General features: G+C 29.9%; 1 protein-coding gene across 1 annotated transcript; it reads left to right on the top strand.

The window, feature by feature from the left end:
* Positions 1-4,519: 4,519 nt before the first annotated feature.
* Positions 4,520-26,411, top strand: Phum_PHUM617500 (type II transmembrane protein, putative; the record flags this gene model as incomplete). The annotated part of the gene is made up of 33 exons (XM_002433185.1): positions 4,520-4,578; positions 4,895-5,106; positions 5,417-5,973; positions 6,051-6,180; positions 6,250-6,444; positions 6,519-6,728; positions 6,801-6,986; positions 7,068-7,214; positions 7,302-7,509; positions 18,269-18,388; positions 18,469-18,742; positions 18,894-19,136; positions 19,216-19,381; positions 19,454-19,703; positions 19,775-20,010; positions 20,085-20,415; positions 20,443-20,582; positions 20,724-20,849; positions 20,915-21,171; positions 21,248-21,409; positions 21,487-21,685; positions 21,777-21,919; positions 21,994-22,262; positions 22,342-22,480; positions 22,543-22,815; positions 22,887-23,198; positions 23,277-23,428; positions 23,514-23,672; positions 23,748-24,021; positions 24,096-24,353; positions 24,425-24,602; positions 24,682-25,674; positions 26,398-26,411. 33 exons carry the CDS (start codon positions 4,520-4,522, stop codon positions 26,409-26,411), a joined length of 7,572 nt encoding a protein of 2,523 aa, XP_002433230.1.
* Between the last annotated feature and the right edge of the window lie 870 nt (positions 26,412-27,281).

Here is a 27,281-nt window from a genome sequence, read left to right as displayed (position 1 = left end):
GGGAAAATTTTTTAAAAAATAAACAATTTTTATTATTATTATTATTATGACGAAAGAGAAAGAAAGAGAAATCGAAAATGGGACGTTTGATGAGAGGGTTTTAAATGAGGAAGTTTTAGTTTGATGTTGTACGATGGGGGCGGGGGGTTAAAGGGTTTGAATGATAGGTTTATCGGGTTGAAAAGATATTTTAACGTCAAAAAAATGGAAAGAGAGAGATAGATAGATAAAGAAAATTTTTTGATAGAGTTTCGATGAAATGGAAAGAGGAAAAAACACGTTTTGGAAAAAACAATTTAAATCAACCTTCTTCTTCTTCTTCTTCTTCTATTTTTAATTAAACCTTTTCGCGAACTTATTTCATCATCATCATCATTCCTATAAATTTTAATTCTTTTAAAAAATTCATTCATTCATTCATTCATTCATTCAATCATTCTTTCATTCCGTTTTAAAATTTAAAAAAAAAAAAAAAACTACCAAATAATTTACTATGTTTTCTTCAATTTCTACCCCTTCCCCCCCCGATCTTTTCTCTTTATTTTCTTGCATTCTCATCCCCCCCCACACACGCACGCACGCTCCCCCCACCACTCCCCACACGCAACATTTTCTTCTTCCCGTTTTTAGAATTTTTACCTTTTTTATGTTTGTAATTAAACTTCGTCGTATTCGAAATTGTTTTTTTTTTTTTTCTTGTACTTCCGGATTTTAATTAATTTTTCCAAGGGAGAAAATTTTTAACAATAAAAAAAATTGAAACGTGGGATTCTCGTCGTCATCGTGGTAATCGGGAAAAAGGAAGAAAAGGGATGATGACAGGAACAGGAGAGAGTGCATATGAATTAAAAAAAAAAAAATTTTTTTTAATAAAGGGAAGAAAGGAAGGAAGAAAAAGGAAATTTGTTACATTCAATGAGAGATCCCCATCATAATCATCATCATCGTAGTCCGCCATTTTGAAATTTTTCAATCAAATGTAAAAAAAAAGTAGTAGTTGTAGTAGGTTGTTATTTTTGTTGAAATGTAATACGAAACCCTTCCGGTCAAAAAGATTTTCCGCGGTTTTAAGTATTTCCGGTTTTTGTTAATCCCGTAACGAACCCTGCGGACTTGATAATTTTTACTCCATATTGTAATTGGTTTTTGTTTGTTTTTTTCGTGTGTGTTTACTTTCTCGTATTATTATCATTATCATTTTGTGTTTGTATTTATCATTTGTTGCACACGCCCAAAATCCGCCATTTTTTTTTTTTGTTTCGGGTGTGGTGGGAAATGATAAAAAAAAAAGATTCATTATTTTTTATAATTATTACAACAACAACAACAACGCCGATAATTTTTTGTTTTTTACGATTTAAACAAACAAACAAACAAGACAAACACTGATCGGACTTTAAAAAAATGAAGTAAAAACTGGTTAATTAAATCTTTTCATACAAAAACCTTATTTTCCTTAAGGACAAAAGAAAAAACCTTTTGTTGAAAACCTTTTCTTTTGCGGTATTCCTCCCTCCTACCCGTCCTAGGGGGTGGGGAAGCGGGAAGCGGAAAAAGGTTAACCTTTTGATTTGTCTTTTATTTTTTTCTTCGGATTCCGTTACAATCATTTTCCTTTTTTCTTTTCCATTCCTTTTTATTATTTTCCCCTTCTGAGATTTTTTTTTCTTTTCCGAATATTAAATTTCAATGGATAAGAAAAAACCGTCGGACGTTTTTTTTTTTCCTTTGATAATTTTTCCCAAAGGAAAAAAAAAAAAACGTTAAATTAAATTTTTTTTTTAGAAAAAAAAAAAATTTATCGTAAATGTTTTTTTTTTTTTTCTAACAGGTTCGACAGGTACGAAAATAAATAAATAAATAATTTTAATAAATTATTTAAGAGGGAATAACAAAATGGCGGAAAGCAGCAAAAGCAACAGCGTAAAAAAATAATAAAAAACGTAAAAAATCAACGACAGCCGAATAAAAAAAAAGGAAAAAGAAAAACACCGAATATAATAATGATAATAAAATTTGTTTTTGTTGTTTTTCACTTGTTGTTATTTTTGCTGTTGTTATTTCCTTCTGCTGTTGTTTTGCTGTTGCGTCATTTGCTCAAATTCAATTTTTTTAGTTTTTTTTTTTTTTTTCGAAATCAGAAGTAAAAATATACTTAAAAAAAAAAAACAAAATTTTCCCCAGTTGAATTTTTTTCCTTTTGTTCGTTCGTTTGTTTTGTTAAAAATTGACCTTTGACCCTGATTTAAAAAGTTCGAATTGAGTTTTTATAAAAATTTTTTATTAAAAAAAAATAAAATTTTTGAAAGTGTTTTTTTTCCTTTTTCTTCCCTTTTTTCTTGTTTTTTATAAATTTTTAAACGTTAAAAAATTAAAATTGAGAGGGAGAAGAGATAGGAGTGGAGGGGAGGAAGAGAGGGGAAGAGAGGAAGGGGAAGGTGATGAAAAAAAAAAAAAAATTGGAAACCTTTTGGGAAATGAAATTGGGTTCCCTACGTTCGTTTTTTCGTTCGTACGTTCGTTCGTTGAAGGCTCCTCCTGAATTTTCCTTTGACGTTAAATAAAATTACTTTTTCCTTTTTTTTTTTCCTTTTTTTCCTTTTTTTTAATACATACTTCGAGGTGTAAATTTTTTCTTTACTTTCTTTTTTCTATTTTTTTTTTTTTTTGCTGCAATTTTTTGATACCGTTCAATTTTTCTTTTCTCGTTTCCTCCCCCCTCGCCCGCTTTTTTTCACTTCCTTTCCCTTAAAAATAAAAGGTTTTTCTTCAATATCGATAATAATAATAATAATAAGCAATAATAAAAGTAAAATTACACAATTATTAACATTATAAATTTTCTTTCTTTCCTTTTTTTATTTTTCTTTTTTTAGTTATTTTTTAATAATAATTTGGGGAATTAGTATTTAAACAAAGGAAAAAAAAGAAAAAAAAACAAAATTCCTTTGAGATACTTTACCTACCATTTACCTTTATTATTATTATTATCATCATCATCATTATTTTACGCTTTTAACCGGAAATAAGTTTATTTAAAAAAGAAAACAAATTTCGTTTCCGAACGGAAAATTTCCGATTTTTTTTTCTTTACAAACGTATTCAGTAGCAGAAGTTAAGTTTTAATAATAATGATGATGATAATGATGATGACGATGATGACGATGACGATGACGATGACGATGATGATGATTTTACAATTTTTATTTTTTTTCCGTTAAAATTTTTTTTTCCCCTTCGTCGTCGTTTCGGTCGTCGATTCCCGAATCGAATAATTTTCTTTTTCTTTCTTTTTTTTTTGAAAGAACTTTCTAGAAATTCCTTCTGTCGGGAGTGCGTGAGACAGGATGGAAAATTATTATTATTATTTTCCGTTTTGTATTGTTAAGTTAAAGTCAGGCAGGCTGGTTGGTTTATTGTTCTAGAAAGAAAACCTCGAAATTATTTAACCCTCGTAATTTTTTTTTTTTGTTGAGAGAATGTTTCGGGGGGCTGGGTGGATGACGTCGTCGTTCTAGGGGGTTTACACCCTCCCTCCACACTCTAGGGAATCCACCCTTTTCTTTTTTTTTCCGAACAACAATGATATCTTATCAATAGAATCCGTCAAATGTTTTTCATTCTTTCCCCTTTTCCGTCTTTTTTTTTCTCTTCTAAGACGATCAAATTCACCTTTTATTCAAAGGAAAAAAAATTCTCGCACGCGTGTATTATTTAATCATTATTATTATCATCATTCTACGTCATAATCTTCTGCTTTTAATAAAAAAACAACCATCACGATCAGATTTACAACAACAAAACAGGGGGTAACGAAAAAAAAAAAAAATTAAATTTTTCGATTAAAACAAATTATTAAAATATTATTTCTTTCATTCATTCATTCATTCATTCATTAATTGAATTAAATTTTAGTTGTATTAATTAATTAAATAATAAAGAAACCAAACAATAAGTAGATAGATAGATAGATAGGTAGATAGATTTTGTCTTGAATCTTTATCATAACTGTCATCAACACGAGACATTTTAATACGTTCAATAGAAAATTTTAAAGAAAAGAGTGAGAGAGAGATAGAGAAAAAGAAAGAGAGAGAGAGAGAGTGTTTGTGTGTGTGTGTGTGTGTGGCGAGTGAGAAGAGGTCGGAGGTCATAGAGAAAAGATAATAAAAGAAAAACAAGTGAATTATTTATATAAGGCAAAAGAAAAAAAAAGTAAGGAAAACGTTAAGAAGAGAAAATAAATAATAAATTTATTTTCAACACAACAAGAAGAAAATTTTTCCAACAGCAATAAAATTTACGACAGCAAAATTTTCCCTATTCGAAATTAAAAACAATTTTTTTAAATATAATTAATTGCTACGAAAAAAATAAACCGGAAGTTAATTAATTAATATTATTTATTTATAATAAGGTTAAGAAGAAAAAAAAAATTTATGACGTTTTTTATTTTTCCAGATTAAATCCAGGACTGATAGGAAATCCACAGTTAGGAGTCACTCCAGCAACTCCTCTTATGTCTGTTTTCCCCCTAAGAGCTCCTCCTGCCAATTATTCACCATATTCTCCATCACGGTACGTATAACAAAAAAAAAAAAAAACAAATCACGTAGAGTTAAGAAAAGATTGATTAGACTCCCGTACGTTACGTTTTTCCCCCATATCTCCCCTATTTCCTCTCGCCCCCTCCGCCTCCCCCCCCCCAAAAAAAAAGATTGATTGTTCTCTCTTTAAACAAGAAGAACGAACAAAAACAATTTTTTTTTTTCGGGGGGGCGGGGATTTCGGAAAAAATATGCATAATGGTACGACTATGTCGTCGTTGTTGTTGTCGTCGTTACTTCCGTTTCCGTTTAAAAGAATTTTCTTTTTTCTCCCCCCCGCCATTTAGATTTCACATCGATAAAAGATGTCAACATAGATGTACCTGGAAGTGCTTTTCAATTGCACTTATCTTACTTAGTCTTATATTGACGGCTCTGTTAGCTTATTTCGGAGCTGTCAGCACCGTAAACAAAACCGGATCTGATTCCACGACGTGTATATTAGTTGAAGATGCCAAAGCCGTATCATCACAAGAAGGTGTTGATCACGTGATATCTAGTCAATCACCAACGGAAGGCAAGTTTTTTTATTTGTCGCAAAGCGCGCGCGAGTTCGAAGAACCCGACATTTTTTTTTTGTCGTTTAATTGAATTTCAACCGCCATTTTGTTTTTTTTTTTTTTTTTTTGTAGAATCCTTATTAACGTCAACTCATCAAAACGTTTTTAATTCATTTTCAAATACTCAAACACCACAATCGGTAAATGACAACAACAACAACATATTATTAAATCAGCAACAGCTTCAAAGTCACCAACAGCAACAACAACAACTTCATCATCCCGGTTTTAATAATTATTGGCCCACAGTATCGGAAATATCGGATTTTGACGTGTCTTACCACTCGAAAATCAACCCCCTTCAATTTTGGAATCTTCAATTCAAAAACAAACATCCGGCATTCATACGTTTAAATTTTACTCTACCCTGGGGCTCTAATTTTGCCGTTTACGGAAGGAGAAACGTCGCCCCGAGCGTGACGCAATATGATTTTGTTGAATTTGTTAAAGGCGGAAGAATTGATCGTCTTAAAAGAAACGCCGGAAATGATTATGTTGGTAATAACATTTGGAAAAGGGATACCAATTCCGTTTTGTTCATACACGGCGGTGGTGACGGTGACGGTGACGGTGTTAATAATAATAATAACTCGACGAAATCTAAAAAACCGGAAATATTAAAACATCGCGACGAAAAAAGAAGCATAAATGAAAAAAATTTTACCAAAAGAAGTTACATCGGAGATAGTAATACTAATAATAATAATAATAATAATACAATCATGGTCAACGTGACACTTTTGCAATATTTCGATACCGGAATTTGGTTTGTCAGCGTTTATAACGATGACGTTTGGCCACACGAGGTTAATATAAAACAAACAGACAATTTCCGGTTGTTTGTTTATAATGTTGATTATTATTATTATTTTTTCTTAATTAGGTTAATCTCGTTATATCGGAAGCTGAAGGTGTGTCTACTGCTTGTCCAAACGATTGTAGTTCACACGGATCTTGTTATCTTGGAAAATGCGATTGTATAGACGGTTACGAAGGAATAGATTGTTCAAAAAGTAAATTTCTTTTTTTAAAAAAAATCCCGCCATTTTTTTTTTTGTGTAAAACAAACGATTTCGTTTTAGGCGTTTGTCCCGTACTTTGTTCGAATCATGGTAAATACGGTGGTGGAATTTGTCATTGCGAAGAAGGTTGGAAAGGACCGGAATGTGACATACCCAAACACGATTGTCAATCACCCGATTGTTCCGGTCACGGTAAATGCGTTAAGGGATCTTGCGAATGCGTTGTCGGTTGGAAGGGGATCCTGTGTAACGAAGGTAACATCATCACCATCGTGTTTTGTTGGTAAAATCCCCGGGATTAATATAAAATTTTGTGTGTTAAATTTTAGTGGATTGCATCGATCCGAATTGTAGCGATCATGGAACTTGCGTGAACGGAAAATGTTATTGTAAAGCCGGATGGCAAGGGGTTAATTGTTCCGCCCTCGACAAACAAGTTTATCAGTGTTTACCATCTTGTTCAGAACATGGAACTTATGATTTAGAAACCGGATCTTGTAAATGTCAACCTTTTTGGACGGGATCCGATTGTTCGAAAGGTAAGTTAAATATTTATTTAAATCTACCGTAACGTTAAATTTAAACATTTGTTTGTCGTTGTTGTTGTTCAGCTCTTTGTTCTTTGGATTGTGGACCACACGGTAGATGCGGACAGGGTAAATGCGAATGTACGGATGGTTGGATGGGTGATAGATGCGATCTTCTTCCTTGCGACAATCGATGTCAAGAACACGGTCAATGTAAAAATGGTACATGCGTTTGTTCTCAGGGATGGAATGGAAAACATTGCACGATACGTACGTATATATCAACAAACAAACAAAAAACCCGTTTGTTTGTTATTAAAAATAACGAATTTTTTTTATTTTTCTCTCCAGCCGGATGTAAGAATGCTTGTTCCAGACATGGTATGTGTTCTCTAGAAGATGGCGAATATCATTGCATATGTTCAAACGAATGGGCAGGGGATGATTGTTCGATACCATTAGAACAACAATGCAACGATGAAATCGATAACGATCAAGGTAATATCATTTCCGTTTTGTACTCTCTCCCCGACAAACAGAACAAACGGGTACTAATGAAAAACCGTTAATTTTATTTGTCATCAGATGGTATGATCGATTGTTCGGATTCAGAATGTTGTTCTCATCCTAGTTGTTCAGATCACATAATGTGTTTGTCATCAAATGATCCCGTCGAAGTCCTCCTACGTAAACAACCCCCCTCGGTCACTTCATCATTTTATCAAAGAGTTAAATTTTTAATTGAAGAAAATTCGGTACAAAGTTATGCACACATGGACGAATATTCCGAAAGGTAAGTTTTATCATTATTATTATTATTTCTTTTGCGTTCACGTTTGTTTTGATTTATTTACTTTATGATTTGTATAAAAGCTGAGAAAATGTTTATCGAATTTATGATTAGAATGTACATAAAGAAAATATTACGTCGAGTTTTTTTCTTTCAGCCAAAAAAAAAAAAAAAATGACGAGCCATTATTGTTATTATTATTATTTTTTCGATCGGTTTTATTGGTTTCGGTGACGTTAATATGCAGGGAGGGGGGAGGGAAAGGGGAAGGAGTACGGGAAAAGAGGAGAAAAAAAAATGAAACGCAGAATCTTACGTTTGTTTGTTTCTCACTCTCTCTCTCTTCTCGTAGAGTAAGAGAAACGATCGTAAAAATTATAAAAAAAAAAAAAAAATGGCGGAAAAAAACATCGTGGTAGAAGAAAAGAAAAAAAAAGGTGTTGCGGATAATTTGATAATCGATAAAAAATTTGTCGCCATTTAAAATTTTTTTTTTGCAAAACTTTCGGTTTTTTTTTTTTTAAAAAGAAAATGGCGGCGGGAAGGGGGGTAAAGGGAATGGGATAAAAGATAGAAAGAGAGAGGGAGGAGAGGAAGAGAAGGGGGAAGAGAGAAAAATGAAAAAGCAAAAGCTGTTTAAATAAGATAAAACCCTTTCGGAGACGTGTAGAAAAAAATTTTTTACATTAACAAAAAAAAATAATGATAATAATAATAAAAAACGTTTTGTTTTTTTTCGATGTTAATTAATTTTTTTTTTTTTTTTTTTCGGAAAAGAATGAAAAGGAAGGGGGAAAAAGGGAGGAGTGTAGGGGGAGGGGAGACAACACGGGGAAAAAAACGGGGATAAAAAAAAATAAAAATGGAACAAAACGCTGTCGTTCGTGATGTAAAAAATTCTCGCACACGTTTACCTTATAATGAAATATATATTATCATTATTATTATCGCGTAAGTTCATACCTCCCTCCCCCTCCACTCGGGGATATTTTTTTTTTAAATATAAATTAAAACAAAATGGCTCCTCGTTTTTTTAAATAAATAACTTTATTTTATTTTTTAAAAAAATAAATTCTTTGATAAAATTCATTTAGTAATAATAATTGTGATGTGTTATGATGACGTCATCAGCATCATCAACGTCACAATTATTATTATTATTACAACTACTACTACTGCTACTGCTATTAAACCACCACCAATTTTATTATTATTATCATTATTAATATTATTACTATTATTATTTTCTTATTGTTTTTTATTATTATTATTATTATTAGTGATTCATCATTTTTTTTTAACGGATACATTTTAATGCTAAAACAATTTCAAAGCTTTTTATTAATATTATTATTATTATTATTATTATTATTATTATTATTATCATTTTTTTTATTTTTTTTTTTTTGTTTTCGGTTTTTTTTTTTTTTTGGATTTTTTTTTTTTACGTTGAAGTTTTTAATTTATCATTATTATTATTATTATTAATATTATTAATTATTATTATCGTTTATTTATTTATTTATTTATTATTATTATTAGTTTAAACATGAATAGTAACAAAATGCTTCTTTTTTTTTTAAAAAAAAGAAAATTTAAAAAAAAAATCCTTACCTTTGTTTTTCATCCCGTTTTTTGTCTTTGTCTAGTGTTTAACTCTATCCACATATTTATTTAAATATATATATATATACATAAAAATTTATGTATTTATGTACGTGCACGTGCGCGTACACGTACACGTACACACTCACACAAACACACACACACACACACATATACACCTTTTACATTTTATTATTATTAATTAATTTATTATTTATTTTATTTTCATTTTATTTTATTTTTAATCATTTTTAATTATTATTATTATTATTATTATTATTATTATTATCACGATCATTATTATTATTATTATTATTAAATTTTATTTATTTATTTATTGATTATACGAGACGTTTATATTGAATCCTAATATAAATAACGGATCGATTGATGACGTAACTCGTGTGTGACACTTACTCTCTGTGGTTTTTTCTCATTCGTTGATTTAAATTTTTAAAAAAAAGGCGGGAAAATTTAAAATTTAAAAAATAAAAAAAAATGGCGAAACTTAGCGTTTGAAATATCAAAACCGTAAAAAAAATTAATCGTAAAAAGTTTTTTTTTTATTTCTCTCTTTCTTTCTCTCTCTCTCTCTCTTTCTTTTTTTTTCTTCTGCTGTTTTTTTTCTTCGTCTGCTTTCTATTTCGGTATGCATAAAACAAAAAGAAAAAAAATTTTTAAATTGTTATTAAAAAAAGAAAAAGAAAAAAAGGAAAAAAGAAAAACATAACCATTTATTATTATTATTATTATTATTCTTAACTGAAACTTTTTTTTTTTTTTATTCAAAGTTGGCAACAAAAAAGAAAAAGTATAATAATAATAATAATTTTTTTTTTTTGAACGTGAAAAATTATCTTCCAAGTTAAATTTTTACGAAAAAAAAGAAAAAAAAAAAAAAGTTTTAAGGATGAGAATAATGATGATAATGATAATGATAATAATGACGATGAGATATTTAAATAATTAGTTATTAATAAATAATAAAAAAAAGAAAGAAAGAGAGAGAGAAAGAAGGAAGGAAAGAAGGAAGAGAGGAAAAGTTTTTAAAAGATTTCAGAAGGACCGTGTTAAGGTTTCTCCCTTTCCCTTCCCCCCACCCCCGTTACAATAAAACTCGCATTCGTTTATTATTATTATTATCATCATTTAAATTTAATATTATAATTTTTTATTTATTATTGATTTATTATCATTATTATATAGAGAAATATTTGAAAATTGTCTCAGGTGTGAGAAAAATCGAGGATATTAAAATTCATACGAGCGCTTCAATTTAACCATTTTCTATCTCTCTCTCTCTCTCTCTCACTCTTCATCCCCGACACGGTCCCCCCTCTCTCTCTCTCTCTCTCTTTTTGACATTTTAAAAGGAGTCAAAACTATTTTAAAAGTAGTCAGGTCACGTATTTAAAGTACCGATGGTAGTAGTATGGCGTCGTTTATTTTTTTTTTCAAGATAACAATTCACATTTCTCATTCTTCAACTTCAAAAATTTGTTCTGTCAAACGTTTTGTCTATTTACACGACACGAAAATTTCAAAAAAAAAAAAAAAAAAAAAAAAAAAAACTTAATGACGTTTTTTTTTTTTACTATTTTTAAACTCTCTAAACGATAATGATGACAGAAATTCGATCCGTTATTTAATTTTTTTATCTTATTTTTTATCTTTTTTAATTATTATTATTATTATTATTATTATTTATTTATTTATTTATATCATACATGAAACAAATTTTATATATATAAATAATTAGAATAATAAGTTATAATTTTATTTATTATTATTATTAAAACTCGTCGTTTAAATAAGTAAGTCGGCATCAATTGACGTCATTCATTATTATTATTATTATTATCAAAAAAAAAAATTTAATTTGATTTTATATTAACGTTAATTGATTTCGATTTATTTATAATTATATAATTACGATTGAGTGACGTCACGTGAGTGTGCGTGTGTCACGTGAAATAATTTTAAAAACGTTAAAAAAAACGATCATCGATTTAAATTTAATTAATAATAATAATCGATAATCGTAATTATGTGTTGTATGGATATATACAAACGTGAGTGACGTTTACATTTACTCTGTGTATGCGTGCGTTTCTTTAAATTTTTTATCTGTTGATAGTTGGAACACATCTAAAGTGCGTTTCTTTTAATTTTTTTTTGACAGTTTGAATTAACATAAAATGCGTTTCTTTAAATTTTTTTTTAGAGATACAAATTCACTCGGAGTGCGTTTCTTTAATTTTTTTATCTGTTGACAATTAGAATTAACTGAAAGTGCGTTTCTTTAAATTTTTTTCTTTTAGCGTTACCAATGCATTCCGAGTGCGTTTCTTTAATTTTTCTTTTCTATTGACAATTAAAATTTACACAGAGTGCGTTTCTTTAACTTTTTTTTTTGACAGTTAGAATTCACTAAAAGGGCGTTTCTTTAAATTTTTTATCTGTTAACAATTAGAACTCACCTAAAGTGCGTTTTTTAATTTTTTTTTTTTTTCCTTATTTATTGACAATTAGAACTCACTGAAAGTGCGTTTCTTTAAATTTTTTCTTTTAGCGTTACCAATGCATTCCGAGTGCGTTTCTTTAATTTTTCTTATCTATCAACAATTAGAATTCACTCCGAGTGCGTTTCTATAAATTTTTTTTTAGCGATACAAATTCACTAAAAGTGGGTTTCTTTTAATTTTTTTCTGTTGACAATTAAAACTCACTGAAAGTGCGTTTCATTAAATTTTTTTTTTTTTTTGACAGAATTCACTTCGGGTGCGTTTCTTTAAATTTTTTTCTAGCAGTAAAACTTCACTCGGAGTGCGTTTCTTTAATTTTTCTTATCTACCGACAATTAAAACTCACTGAAAGTGCGTTTCTTTAATTTTTTTTCTTTACCGACAATTAAAACTCACTGAAAGTGCGTTTCTTTAAATTTTTTTTTTTACAACAACTCACCGAAAGTGCGTTTCTTTAAATTGTTTATTTGACAGTTAGAATTCACTATAGCTGCGTTTCTTTAAATTTTTTTTAGCGGTACAAATGCATTCCGAGTGCGTTTCTTTAAATTTTTTTTTGACAATTAGAATTCAATCAAAGTGCGTTTCTTTAAATTTTTTTCTAGCAGTACAAATGCATTCCCAGTGCGTTTCTTTAATTTTTCTTTCCTTATTTATTGACAATTAGAATACACCTAAAGTGCGTTTCTTTAAATTGTTTTTTTGACAGTTAGAATTTACTCCGAGTGCGTTTCTTTAAATTTTTTTTCTAGCAGTACAAATGCATTCCCAGTGCGTTTCTTTAATTTTTCTTTTCTTATTTATTGACAATTAGAATACACCTAAAGTGTGTTTCTTTAAATTGTTTTTTTGACAGTTAGAATTTACTCCGAGTGCGTTTCTTTAAATTTTTTTCTAGCAGTACAAATGCATTCCGAGTGCGTTTCTTTAAATTTTTTTCTAGCAGTACAAATGCATTCCGAGTGCGTTTCTTTAAATTTTTTTCTAGCAGTACAAATGCATTCCGAGTGCGTTTCTTTAAATTTTTTTTTGACAATTAGAATTCAATCAAAGTGCGTTACCTAAAATTTTTTTCTTTTAGCGGTACAAATTCATTTCGAGTGCGTTTCTTTATATATATATATTTTTTTTTCTAACGTTCGAATCTAAATAAATAATTTTTTGTTTTTTTTTTTTTTTTGATTTTTAAATTTTCTCTCCATTTTTTTTATTCATTCATAACAATTACGAAACAACATATAATAATTTCAATAATAAATATATTTTAATCGTCGAGTTTCTTTTTAAATTAAACACGATGACGTAAATGACGTGTTTTGTTGAGACATGGCGGAAATGACGGTTTTTTTTTAACGGTTTTTTCAATAACGCGTTATTATTGTTCGTATATATATTATATGTATGTGTGAGTATGAGTGCGTTGTTTTTTTTTTTTTCTTTCTCTCTTATACAATTACGTAAAAATAATAAAAAAAATATATTTTTTTTAAAATTAAATTTATCTATCTATATATATATAAAATAATGATAAAAGAAAAGAAAAAGAAAAAAAGAAAAAAAAGTTTTTTTTTTTTTTTTCTTTTTTCTTTTCAATACATTACTTTTATACGAAAAGTGTTTTTATGTGTTTGTAACTTTACCTTGTCTGTCCTTGTTCCCCCTGCAATCTATCTTCGTAGTTCGTTCTGGAATTCATTCACACCGCGGTAAGTGCAGTAAATAAATTCCTTCACTTTAAATCAGTTCAACTGTTTTCAACAAAAAGAATAAATATTAAATAATTATATTATTTTCGGGGCTCTTTATATTGCCCCCCCATCATCTCTTCCCCCCCCTCTCTCTCTCTCTCTCACACTCCCCATAAAAGTTAGGAAAAGAGCTTTTCTATTTTACATATAAGAAATAAATACTCTCTCTCTCTCTTGAAAAAAAATTTTTATTTTTTTTTTAAATCTTGTATTAAAAGTATTAAAAATATAATAATAATAATAATAATAATAATAAATTATATTTAAAAAGTTTACATACGAAAAAAAAAAAGTTTTCTTCTGCTTTTGTTATTGTATCGTTTTTTTTCCCGCAAAACTTTAATTCGTCAAAATAAATAAAAAAAAAATTCGAAAACGATTTTTTATCGATAAAAAAATTTTATTTTTTTTTCTTAAAAAACTTTTTCTTTTTCTCCTTCCACGACAAAAAAAAAAAAAAATTGTAGAAACCTAATCTGCATACTCAATTTAAATAAAACTAAAAAGAAGAAGATGATGATGAGAAAGATGAGGGATGAGAGACGTGAGGTGGGAAGTGGAAGCAGAAGAAAAAACTTTTTATTTTTTTTTAAACGGAATAATAATAATTTTTTAAAAGTCTGTCGTGGTTATAGAATGAATTTTTTTTTTTATACTTCTGCCACTTATTATAAATAAAAAAAAATAAATAAAGAGTTGAACTGATTCTTAAGTGAAATATGCCTGATGTATTTGTTTTACCTTCAGCCATTTTTTATTTATTTATTTATTTTGTTTGTTATAATAAATTTATTTATTTATTTTAATCATTATTATTATTTATTTTATTTATTTTTACGTATGTCGCACCGTCTTTGTCTTACGTTCGTCTTTTGTCAATAATTTTTTTCTTTTTTTTTTTTTTCTTTTGTTTATTTTATTTTATTTATTTATTATTTTTATGTGTATATATGTATATAAAAAATAATAATAATAATATATATATATATATATGTGTATACATAAAACAATTTTATTTATTTATTTATTTATTTTTTTTGTCTTGTTAATCGTCATTTATATATATATAAATATATATATTTATTATTTGTTTAATGTCCGTAAAAAAAAAAAAATTTATTTTCGTTTATTTATTATTATTATTATTATTTATCATCATCATCATCATCATTATTATTATTATCGTCATTTATACACATATTATTTTATTCGGCATCATCATTATTATTATCTTTATTATTATTATTAAAAGAATTCATCGTCGTTGATACGAATTTTTCGTTTAGGTTTAAACGATTTAAGATTTTAAATTTGATGACGTCATAAAAAACCGTTAAACGAAAATCGTATTTACGACATTTTATCATTCGTTTTCTTTTATTTTTATTTTTTTTTCATTTTTATTCACCGATTGTGTGTGTATTTATTTATTTATTTTATTATTTATTTATTTATTAATTAGGAAAGCAATTTTATTTATTTATTTATTATCATTATCATCGTCATCATCGTTATTATTATTGTTATCGAACGATTTATATGTTTTTTTTTTCTCCTTTTATTTATTTATTTATTTTATTTATGTGTGTTTATTTTTTTGCGTTCGAAAATTACATAGAAAAGAAAATTATTATTATTATTATTATTATTATTATTGTTATCGTTATCGTTATTATTATTATTATTATTATTATTATTATTATTATTATTATTATTACTTAACCTTTTATGTTTAACCCATTTGTCTGCGTCTAAATTACATGTTAACCTAACCTTGTTAAAAAAAACTTACCTATACCCATCCGTTCGTTTCATTTTGAATTACGCGCCTTTTTTATTTGTTTTCCTCACACCCCTGACGTCATACCACCCTCTCTTCCCCCCGTCTCTCTCCCACTCATTCTTCTTCTCTTTCCCTTCACCGCATCGATCGCCCGCCCTCTTACAACCGAACGAAAAAATAAAAAAAAAAAAACAAAAAAAAAAAATTTTTTTTTGTCCCCAATTTTTTATCATTATCATTATTATTATTTTTGGTTTTTCTTATTATTATTATTATTATTATTATTATTATTATTATTATTATTATTATTATTATTATTATTATTATTATTATTATTATTATTACGATTATCATTATTATTATTTTATTATTTATTATTAATTTTTTTGTTTTTTTTATTAAAAATTTTATCGGTCGATAAGAAAAAAAATTATTATTATTATTATTATTATAAAAACCGGAAATTTATTTATTTTAATTTTAATTTTGGCGGGAAATTTAAAATTTCAAAAAAAAAATCAAATTCGAATTATTCTTTTTTAAAATAATAATAATAATTCCAGTCCTTGTTGTATTTATTTATTTTTAATAACTTTTTTTTCACAGAATTTGACTTGGACGATTTAATCGGGGAGTCGGGATGATGGGGATGATTGAGAGAGGGGGAAGGGGGGGGGGTAAAGACGAAAAAATCGAAACAAGGATGCCAACAGAATAAAATATAAACAAATTGACATGCCTTATTTTATTTTTTTTTTTTTTTCTAAATGAAAACGAATAATTTTCGCGTGGAACTAATTTTATTTTCTATTGACACGACGGCTATTAATCCTTTCTCGTTGTTTTTTTCTTCAGGTTTTTTTTTTTTAAATAATTCATTATTATTATTATTATTATATGCATACGATAATACAATTTCAGGTAATGTTTGTTTTATTTATTTTTTTATTATTTCGTATGTTTAATTTTTTTTTTTTTCTCCAACGAATGATGCCTCCCGGTAAAGACTTTTCCACCCCCCCCTCCCCGAACCTCCCACAAAAAAATTAATTAATTAAAAAAAGGGGGGTAAGGGGAAGTAAAAGATAATCACTGTGGATTTCAATATTTAAAAAAAAAATTAAAAAAATGAGAATTTTTTTTTTTTCATAAAAATAATTCTACGTCAATTAGCTAGCTAGCTAGCTAGCTAGCTAGCTTTTTCCCCCATTTTGTTTTTACTCTCTCTCTCTCTCTCTCTTTCTCTCACATCCTTTCATTATTATTATTATTATCATCAACATTTTTTCTGAGCTTTTAAGCCCTTTGAAAAAATAAAAAAAATTATTTTTTTTTCTCTTTGATCTTATTATTATCATTATTGTTATTAAAAAAAAAAAAAAAAAAGTGAAAACCTTTCATTAGTCGCAGCGGAAGCACTCGTGATAATAATGATAATAATAATTATTATTATTATTTTTTTTTTGTTTTTGTTTCGTATACGAAAGGTAAGTTTATATATATATATATAATTGTTTTAATCCGACTATGAAAACCTCGTTGTACATAATCTTCTTTCCCTTTTTTTTTTTTTACATAATAAGACGTACGACCGCAAAAAGCATAAAAAAACAAACGGGACGCAACAACAACAACATCAAAAGAAAAAATTATCATTATTATTATTTTTGTGAAAAAAAAACCCCCACGGAAAAAAAAAAAAAAAATTTTTTACGACGATCACAAGAACAACAACAAGGACTTTGGAAATATATTATTATTATTATTATTATCGTCATCATCGTTTATTTATTATTTATTATTATTATTATTATTATTATTATTATTATTATTATTATTATTATTATTATTATTATTACGTTTAAGTTATAATTAATTATTTATTAATTAATTTATTTTATTTTATTTATTATTTTTTTGCATTTTGTTTAATTTTAATTTTTTTTCGAAGAATGCGGCTGCACATTATTATTATCATTATTATTATTATTATTATTTTCAAACGTTATGCTTTTTTTTAATGAATGCTTTTCTCTCTCTCTCTTTCATTTATTTTTTGTCATCTCTCATCTCTTTTTATTTTTTATTTTTAAAATTATTTTATTTAAAAAAAAAATCATGGAAACGATAATTACGACAAAACAAAATGGCGTCGTTCTCCTAATGTGACGTCAATCATTATTATTTATTTATTTTTCCATGATTTTTTTTTTGTTTTTCGATTCGCGTTTTTAAGCAAAGCAAAACAATTATTATTATTATTATTATTTATTTATTTATTAATGCATGGTTTTAATTTTTTTTTATTTTTGCAATTACTATTTAGTATATAATAATTTTTCATTTGTTTAAAAAAAAAAAAAAAAAAAAAAGAAATTTTAATCGGATTTTTTTTTTTTTTAAGTTCCGTTCGATGATAATCATAATCATCATCATTATTATTATTATTATCATTTTTATCACGGAATAAAAAAAATAAATAAATAATAAATAATAATAAATCACGTTGTTCGAATGTTTTTTTTTTTTTTTTTTTTAAATGATTTTATATTAACGAGCCCAAAAATTTTTTTTTTTGCAAAGCGACACGTTGCGGTCGAAATGGGAACTAAAATAAATATATTTCGGACGTGTGGGGATGGGATGAGGTAGAGTAGAAAAGAAAGGGGAGGAGCGAGTGTGTGGGAATGGGAGGAGTGAGCAAAGGTAGGAGTGGAGTGGGTGGGGTGAAGGTGGGATGGAGGTGGGGTGAGGAAAAGGTTTTTTTTTCTGATGCGTAAAGAAATTTGAATAAAATAAATAAATTTTTTTTTTCCATTGTTGTTTGCATTTCATTATTATTATCTTTGAAAAAAAAATTAATGGTAAATTATAAAAGAAATAATATTTATCATTATTATTATTATCATTAAATACAAAAAAAAAAATATTTGGGCTTAAAAAAAAAATCGATTTTGTAAAAGGAAAAAAATTTTTTTTAAAAAAGCAGACGACTTTTTTTTTCCGTTACTACAAAATCGATTTTTTTGCGAATTTTAATTATTAAAAATGTTTTTTTTTTTAATGTTGTCATTTCTGATCTTTTTACGTTTCTGTTCCAGTCGTGTTTCTGTAATGAGAGGACGTGTAGTTACTCCACAGGGTCTCGGTATTGTCGGAATAAGAGTATCCGTTGATAAAGATTCGAGATTTGGATTTACATTGACAAGAAATGGAGGATGGTTCGTTAGAAACCCCCTCTCGAGTATTTTCAACTTTTCACGCCGATAATAATAATAATAATAATTTCTCTCCTTTTAAGGTACGACGTTTTGGTGAACGGCGGTGGTGCCGTAACTCTTCAATTTCAACGTTCGCCATTTAAACCCTTGACAAAAACCGTTTTCGTACCTTGGAATCAAATCGTCGTTTTACCACCCATACAAATGCATTTGGGAGAACTTGAAAATGATGACGTCACTAAAAATATCACGTTACCGCCGGATTATCACACGAAAATGGGGATTTATTTTGAAAATTCCATAAGATTTTTATCCCTGGATTCGTGTGCCGATCACACCGATGTTAATCCCATCGTCATTTCATCTTGGGCACCTGAAAAAAAAGGACCCGTTTTTGGTAAAAGCGTACTCCTTGCGGAAACACAAGTAATAATAATAATGATAATAATGGGAATTTTCCTAGTATTTTTGTTGTCTTTAAAAAAAAAAAATGTTTTCCCTTAAGGTCATACAAGAAAGAATTTCAATTCCCGGTTCGGATTTGAATTTAATGTATCAATCATCACAAAGTGCCGGATATTATAGTCTTCTTTATATGAGACTAACCGGAAATCAAATCCCCGACACTTTAACTCACGTACATTTAAGAGTCGAAATAGAAGGTTCTATTTACACGAAAATGTACGAAGCAGATCCGGATTTAACTCACGTATTCGCATGGAACAAAAGAAACGTTTATAAACAAAAGGTTAATTTATTTTTTATATAAAAAATTTCGACGTGGTTTTAGATAAAATAGTAAAAAAAATTTTTGTCGTTTGTCGTAGGTTTATGGTGTCGCTTTAGCCAAAGTATCCATAGGTTATCAATATTCTAATTGTGGTAACGTCATTTGGGAAACTCAAACGGCTACATTAAACGGTTTTGTCGTCGACATATCCGACATCGGTGGTTGGAGTTTGGATGTTCATCATCATTATAATTTTCACGAAGGTTAATTTACGTTTTGTCTTTTGTTGCCTCTCTGTTTGTTTTGTATTTTATCGTATCCTTGGTCCTTTTTAGGTATATTACAAAGAGGTGATGGATTGATGTTGAATTTGAAAAACTATCCGAGGATTGTCAAAGTCCTCATGGGTACCGGTTTACAGCGACCGCTTAAATGCACCGATTGTAACGGTCCGGCAAAAGATTCGAAACTTTTAACACCCGTGGCTTTAACGACAGGACCGGATGGTTCTTTATACGTTGGTGATTTTAATCTCGTAAGAAGGATAACACCCGAGGGTAACGTTTACACCGTTTATCAACTCAGGTACGACGAGAAAATCGTTAAGGGTTTTGATTCGTTGGATGGTTTAATAATTTTCTTTGTGTTTCAAACAGCGCAACGCAAGTGTCCTATCAATATTATCTAACCGTGTCACCAGCCGATGGTAAACTTTATATATCAAATCCGGAAAGTCATCAAATATTAAAAGTTTTGATATTGGATCCGGTAGAAGAACCTTCACTTAATGGTGACGTAGTCGTCGGAAGTGGTGAAAGGTGCATACCTGGTGATTTGTCCAACTGTGGAGATTTAGGACCTGCAAAACAAGCTAAATTAACTCATCCGAAAGGTTAAGATAACACGTGACACCATTCTCAACCGTTTTCGCACGATCGATTCTTATCATTTCCGATGTGTTTATAGGTTTGGCAATAGCTTCGGATAGGACCATGTACATAGCTGATGGTACAAACATCAGAGCCGTTGATTCGAAAGATATAATTCACACGTTGGTCGGTCATCACGGTCACAACAATCATTGGCAACCCATTCCTTGCAAATCAGCAATTCCAGCAAATCAGGCTCAGTTGCAATGGCCGACAGGTTTAGCACTAAGTCCTTTGGATGGTAGTTTGTATTTTATTGACGATCGATTGGTTTTAAAATTAACATCGGATTTAAAAATAAAAGTCGTCGCGGGTTCTGCATTGCACTGTCAAATAAAAAATAACACGAATGATGTTCCCGTGGGTTCGTCTTCGGGTGAAGACACCGATGCAAGAGGTTCCGCACTCGGTTCTCTTCTTGCCATGGCTTTTAGCCCAACCGGAGATTTATATTTGGCGCAAAGCGATTCAAGAAAAATAAACACGATCAAAATTGTAGACTCTTCCGGTAGGATAAGCGATTTTGCCGGAAAAGGTGTTCCCAACGAGATGAGGTGAGGGTTGATTTTAATTGAATTTTATACTTACCCGATAACTTGCTCACATGTTTGATGATCCTTCTTCTTCAGGACGGATAGTTGCGATTGTAAAAACAATTCCAATACCATAACCAAAGAAATGTGTTGCGAAGTACAAAACGACGACAGCAACAAAGAAACATTACTTTCGTCAAATGCAAAACTATATCAAATTTCAGCAATTGCTGTTGGACCCGATGGAATCGTATACGTTGCTGATCAAGGTGAGTTCTTTTTTCTCCTGGCACTCGAAGCACACCCACTAATAAATTCGTAATATCTATTCTAGGGTCACTTCATATTCTTTCTCTCGAACATTACTTACCTGTTCATGACGAAAATGGCGAATTTAAAATTCCCTATCCTGCATTTATGGAAATGTACGTTTTCAATCGTTACGGACAACATATCAGTACTAAAGACCTCACGAGTGGTAAAACCAAATATAGTTTTCTATACAGTAAAAACACGAGTTTTGGTAAACTGAGTACCATAACCGATCCGAGTGGTAATAAAATTTTATTCCTACGAGATTACAGCAACGTCGTAAGTATCGTCCATTTTGTTTTCTTATTCCACGTTGTACCTACGATGATATGATACCATTAACGACGCTTTTTAGGTAAGCACGATCGAAAACGCACAAGATCATAAATCCGATCTTAAAATAAGCGCTGTCGGTTTTCTTGTTAAATTTTCACAAAAAGGAAAATCCGAAATTGATTTTGATTACGACAGCATCAGCGGATTATTAACTAGCAGATCAGATTCGACAGGAGGAGGAGTAAGAGAAAATTCATTCATTCATTCATTTTATTTTTTTTTTAACGACTGAATCGAATCGTTTTTTTTTTCTGTCAGGGTGGTAGAACCGTAATTTACAGATACGATAAATACGGTCGAGTATCAACCGTCATTCTACCGACAGGTGAAATAATTTTGTTGTCGTCACAATTATCACCTGATAATAAATTAGAAGTTGTCGTGAGTGGAACAAACGACAGAGTGACAACATTAACCATGGATGGTGTGGGAGCTAAACGACTAACAATCGAACAAAGTGAGTTGTGAGTGATAAGAGAGCACAACAAACGATAAGATAATTTAATAATAATGATGATTATAATAATTTTCAGACGATTCGACGACAGAACTCGTGAGTTATAAAAATGGTACCCTTATCAGTCGAGCGAGTTGGGGTGTTTCCGTCGATTCTGTAGCCGTTGCTCGATTTCCGCTTTTAGAATTGAGTTTACCCATCGAAGCGGAAATGTTACCGATGTGGAGTTTACAGGTAAATAATTAAAAACAATATTTGTACGTGTCATTAAGAGAAAATAATAAAAATTTTTTCTAAACCGCCATTAGAAAAATCAATTGGGTGAAAGTTTTAACGAAATGGAATGGAAATATTCGTTGGTCGGTGACATAAACAGCAAAACGCAACAAACGGTGAGAAGAGACATTTACGTAAATAAAACAAAAGTTTTGGGAATCGAATTAGATCAATCTGATGGAAAAGAAGTCGTATACAATCAAGAAGGTGAAAAATTGCTGACGTTTAACTACAGCATCGTCGGTTTACCGGTTGCATGGACCCCACATTTCGGACATCCTGTTAACGTTTCTTACGACAGGTAAAGAAATTTTCCTTTTTTTCCTTTTTGTTATTCCATCTTCTTCTTTTACGAAACGTACGATTATTATTATTATTAGATTTAACCGATTGGAAAAATGGTCTTGGGGCGAACAAACGGAAACTTACACGTACGAAAGACACGGTTTGTTATCAGGCATGAGCAATCCTCACGATGGCACGATAGGATTCTTCTACAACGATTTAAACATGGTAATTGTGTTTAATTAAATTTGTAAAATTTCGCGAAAAAAGGTCTTGATTACATTGTTCGATTACAGCTGTCGAAACTTTCACTTCCGAGCGGTCGAGCTTTTCAATTCATGTACGATTCGGAAGGTGGTATAAGACACATAACACTACCTTCCGGTACGAAACATAGTTTTTCATGTCAACCGAGTCTCGGTTTCATAAGAGTCACTTACACTCCTCCTGGATCTACAAGAAGTTACATACAACATTATTCAAACGATGGAGCATTGCTTCAAACGGTTTATCCGGGTGACGGAGCACGAGTCGTTTACAGATACCACAAATCTGGTTTATTGAGCGAGGTAATCATCGACCACCCCATCATCACCATTCCCCTCCCCATGACGTCACTCACACATTTTTCTCACTTCAGATCATTCACGGGGATGGAAAAAGCGAAATAAATTATTCGGAAATAGCATCCGGATCACCCAGCGAAGTCACCCACAGTGAAAAAGATCTAGAATATAAATGGGATCTGACACATTCCGGTGGAAAGTTAATAGAAGAAAGAATCGATTTCGGTAGCAAAACCGGATTGAGCAATGCAAAATTAACTTACGAATACGATGATAATTTTAGAGTGACCATGATAACCGGAAGAATAGGTGGACAAAATCTACCGGAATTAAACATAGGATATTCACCGAAAACCGGAAGCGTTGCACAATTCGGACAATTTAAGGTACAAACGACGGAAATGATTAAAAAAAAATAAAAGCGATTTACAAAAATATTAATCCCACTTTCCCGCCATTTTCAGGTATCGAATCCGAAAGCAAACGAAACGACCGTTTTCGATGGTACCGCATTATTTTCTAGAAAAATCAACGAATATTTTCAAGAAATCGAAATTGCCGTCACAATACACAGAATGGAAGTTTTTAGAATGGAATTTTCATACGATTTAAGAAGGTAACACAAATAATAATAATAATAATAATAATAATCATTCACTGAATGTTTAAAATTTTTTTTTTCACCCCCCCAGTCGAATAAGTCAAACTAAAACATATACGAGAAACGTTGGAGTCAACAGTTATACGAATACAAAAAATTACACTTGGGATCCTGATGGACAATTGATTGGTGTTGAAGCACAAGAACCCTGGGGATTCAATTACGATGCCAACGGTAACATGTTGGCATTGAATTACCGGTAAATCATCATCATTATCTTGTTTTTCTTATCGTTATTGTTTCGATGGGGTAACCTTTCTTTTTTTGTAAATAGTGGAAACACGATACCCATGGAATACAACGTCATGGATCGTATAGTAAAATTCGGAGAAGGACAGTACAAGTACGATAATAGGGGATTCGTTATACAAAATGCAAGAGAAGAAAGGTTTCATTATAATGCAAAAGGTTTGTTGGTGAGAGCGACGAAAAGGGGTCGTTTCGACGTTCGATATTTTTACGATCATCTCGATAGGCTGTCATCGAGAAAAGATAATTACGGAAACGTCACGCAATTTTTTTACACCAATCACAAAAGGCCAAACGAGGTAGGTGTCGTGTTCATATGATCGGGATCCATTTTTTAATATTCCAGCAGTTAATAATAATACGGAATCCACAGGTATCGCAAATATATAGTCCAAGAGATGGTAAATTAATGTCCCTCATATACGATGACAGAGGACATTTGATTTACGCACAAGTGTACAGGCACAAATATTACATAGCAACCGACGAATGCGGTACACCGGTCATGGTTTTTAATCAATATGGCGAAGGTATAAGAGAAATAATGAGGTCACCATACGGTCACATTGTTTACGATTCGAATCCATATTTATACTTACCCGTTGATTTTTGCGGTGGTTTATTGGATCAGGTACGTTGTCGCAACGACCGCAACGACTCCTTCAAATATTTTCGTAAATGACACATTGAAAACTTTTTCAGGTTACATCGTTGGTACACATGGAAAACGGTCAAGTTTATGATCCGTTGATAGGACAATGGATGACTCCAAATTGGGAAACGATACTTTCGAGGATATCATCACCAAATCATTTACATTTATATCGTTTTAACGGAAATGATCCTATAAACGTTCGTGCTAAAAAAAGTCAATTAACAGGTACGTGTATGTTTCCGGTTTGTTCATCCTCGCTCGGTCATTTTCCGTTTTTATTTGTGTTTATTTGTTTGTTTTTCAGATACCGAAAGTTGGTTAAAAATACTCGGGTACAATGTTAAAAATTTAGCACCACAAATATATTCGGAAAATTTACCTAAAATCAATTCGAATTTGGGTCCCGAATCCGGTGGCGAACTATCACCCAAAGGATTATTAAAAAAAGAATTTTTCGTTAATCCCACGTTTAAAATAGCATCCGGTTTCATAGCAAACATGGACGAGAAAAAATTAACCGTCCGAGAATTATCATCGATACAAAAGAGTAAAGTTAAACAAATATCAATACTCGAAGGTTGGCAAAAGGTATTGAACGTTGGCAAACCTGGTGCCAATTCCGAACCACCCTTCGGTAAGGGTATTATAGTGTCGCGAACGGTTTCCGGTATGGCCGTTCTTAACAGTGTGCCAAGTGCTAATCCAATATACAGAGATGTTTTCACAAGCGTTTTCAATCGTAGTTATTTACTCGATTTAAAACTTTTAATACACGGCGCGCAACAGGATGCGTTTTTCTTCGTCAAACCGGAAACGTGGAAAGTTTCCGAAGATAGAGGTCAATTAAAACGTCTCGGTTCGCAAGTGAACACGACGTTTCACGAAAAAGATCAAGAAATGGCGGATATTAAAATACACAATTCCGGTACCGTTATCAATTTGAGATACGGTACGACACCTGAAAAAGAAAAAAACAGGTTGTTGCATCATGCCAAGGGTCAAGCTCTTAGGAAAGCTTGGCACAGGGAAAGGGATTTGCTAAGGTTGGGATTTCCGGGCTCGGTCGATTGGTCGCAAAGCGAAATCGAAGAAATATTAAAAGTCGGGTATTCTATGTCGTTCGAAGGGGAATACGTGCACGATATTAACGTGTATCCAGAATTAGCAGAAGATCCTTTCAACATTAAATTCGTTAAAAAGGATAATTATAAAAATAATAATAATAAAAGGAGAAAAAAACGGTCTTACGTTAAACGTTCGAATCCCCGTTTAAATCGGGATAAAATGGTATATCCCGGTGAGGATCCGTTGATATTTATTAATAAAAATGACGAACATTTTTTTTTAAAAAAATTATCAAGTGAAAAAGAATTATTTAATAATAATAATAATAATAAAAATGGCGGCGGCGGTGGCGGTGGTGGCGTCATCGATGACGACGACGCGAGTGACGTAAATAAAATACTTTCGGACGTTAGATCGTATCGCGATACATCATCCTACGTACCCATATTATTCCCGAAAAATAATAATAATAATAATAATAATGACGATGACGATGAGAATAATAATAATAATAATAATAACGGTTACGACGACGACGATACGAAAAATAAAAAAAAAATTTTTTTATATAAAAAATGTAAAGTTTGGTGGCTTTCATGGTCATCCGAATCATGCTGAAAATAATTTTTTAAAAAAAATTTCGTTTTTTTTCCCGCCTTTTTTTTTTTTTTTTTTTTAAATCGTTTTCTTTCTTTCTTTTACGTGAAATATATATATATATATTTTATATGATACTGCCTTCGGTGAATGAATGAATGAACGAATGATTGAATGATCGAATGATTGATTGATTGAAAGAAGAAGAAAAAGGAGAATAAAACGAATGCGTGTGTATTTAATTAATTAAATAAAAAGGGTTTACATATCCCGTTTTATACGAATAATAATAATAATAATAATAATTCGGTCAATTTATTAAAATTTAAAAAAATTTTCCCGCCATTTTTTTCTTTAGTTTTTAAAATTTGAAAAAATTTTCGAACGGTTCCGTTCGGCTATCAAGTGATTCTCTTACGATTCAATTATATATATATGTACACAGGGTGTCCCAAAAAAAAAATTATATTATTATAATTATCATTTCAATCGATCATGTGATTATACACGATTAAGCTCCTCCCACCATCTTCATCCCAAACCCCCCGACCCCGCCCAACCAGAATAAAACAATACAAAAATAACGTCCAATCATTTCTTTTTTTTTTGCAATTAACGTAATAATGATGATGATGACAATTAGGTCGAAAAATTAAAATAATAATAATAATAATTATGTACATAAAAATTTTTACATGAGAAAAACTATAAGAGTGTGAGTAATGATAATGATGATGATGATGATGATGATAATAATTTAAATGTGAATTATTTTTCTTTGTGTAAATGTATGTATATGCGGGTGTTTTACGTGGGAAAAAAAATTAATAAATAAATTATTGATTTTTTCTAATAAAATTATTAATAATAAATAAATATCGATCGGATTTTTCATTCACGATTAAATAAATAAATAAATAAATAATAGATGAAAAACCTTCGAATTTTCGTTTGGTTATTTTTTAAAAGTATTTTTCATTATTATTATTATCATTACGTTTTTTGTTTTATTACGTGCGTGTATATGTACGTACGCGCACTCACACACACGCGCGCGCGAAACGACGTTTATGTATTTCCTTTATTAATAATAATAATAATAATAATAAATTTATAATGATTGTTTAAGTGTTTTCATTTTTGTATTTATAATTAATTAATTAATTAATTATTAATTATTATTATTATTATTTTATCGTCTTTTATTAATAAATAAAATTTTATAATTGTAATAAATAAATA

The sequence above is a fragment of the Pediculus humanus genome, genomic scaffold (assembly GCF_000006295.1).
Source record: "Pediculus humanus corporis 1103172108322 genomic scaffold, whole genome shotgun sequence".
Taxonomy (NCBI): Eukaryota; Metazoa; Arthropoda; class Insecta; order Psocodea; family Pediculidae; genus Pediculus; species Pediculus humanus.
Note: the sequence above shows the minus strand (reverse complement) of the source record. Positions and strands in the feature narration are given on the sequence as shown.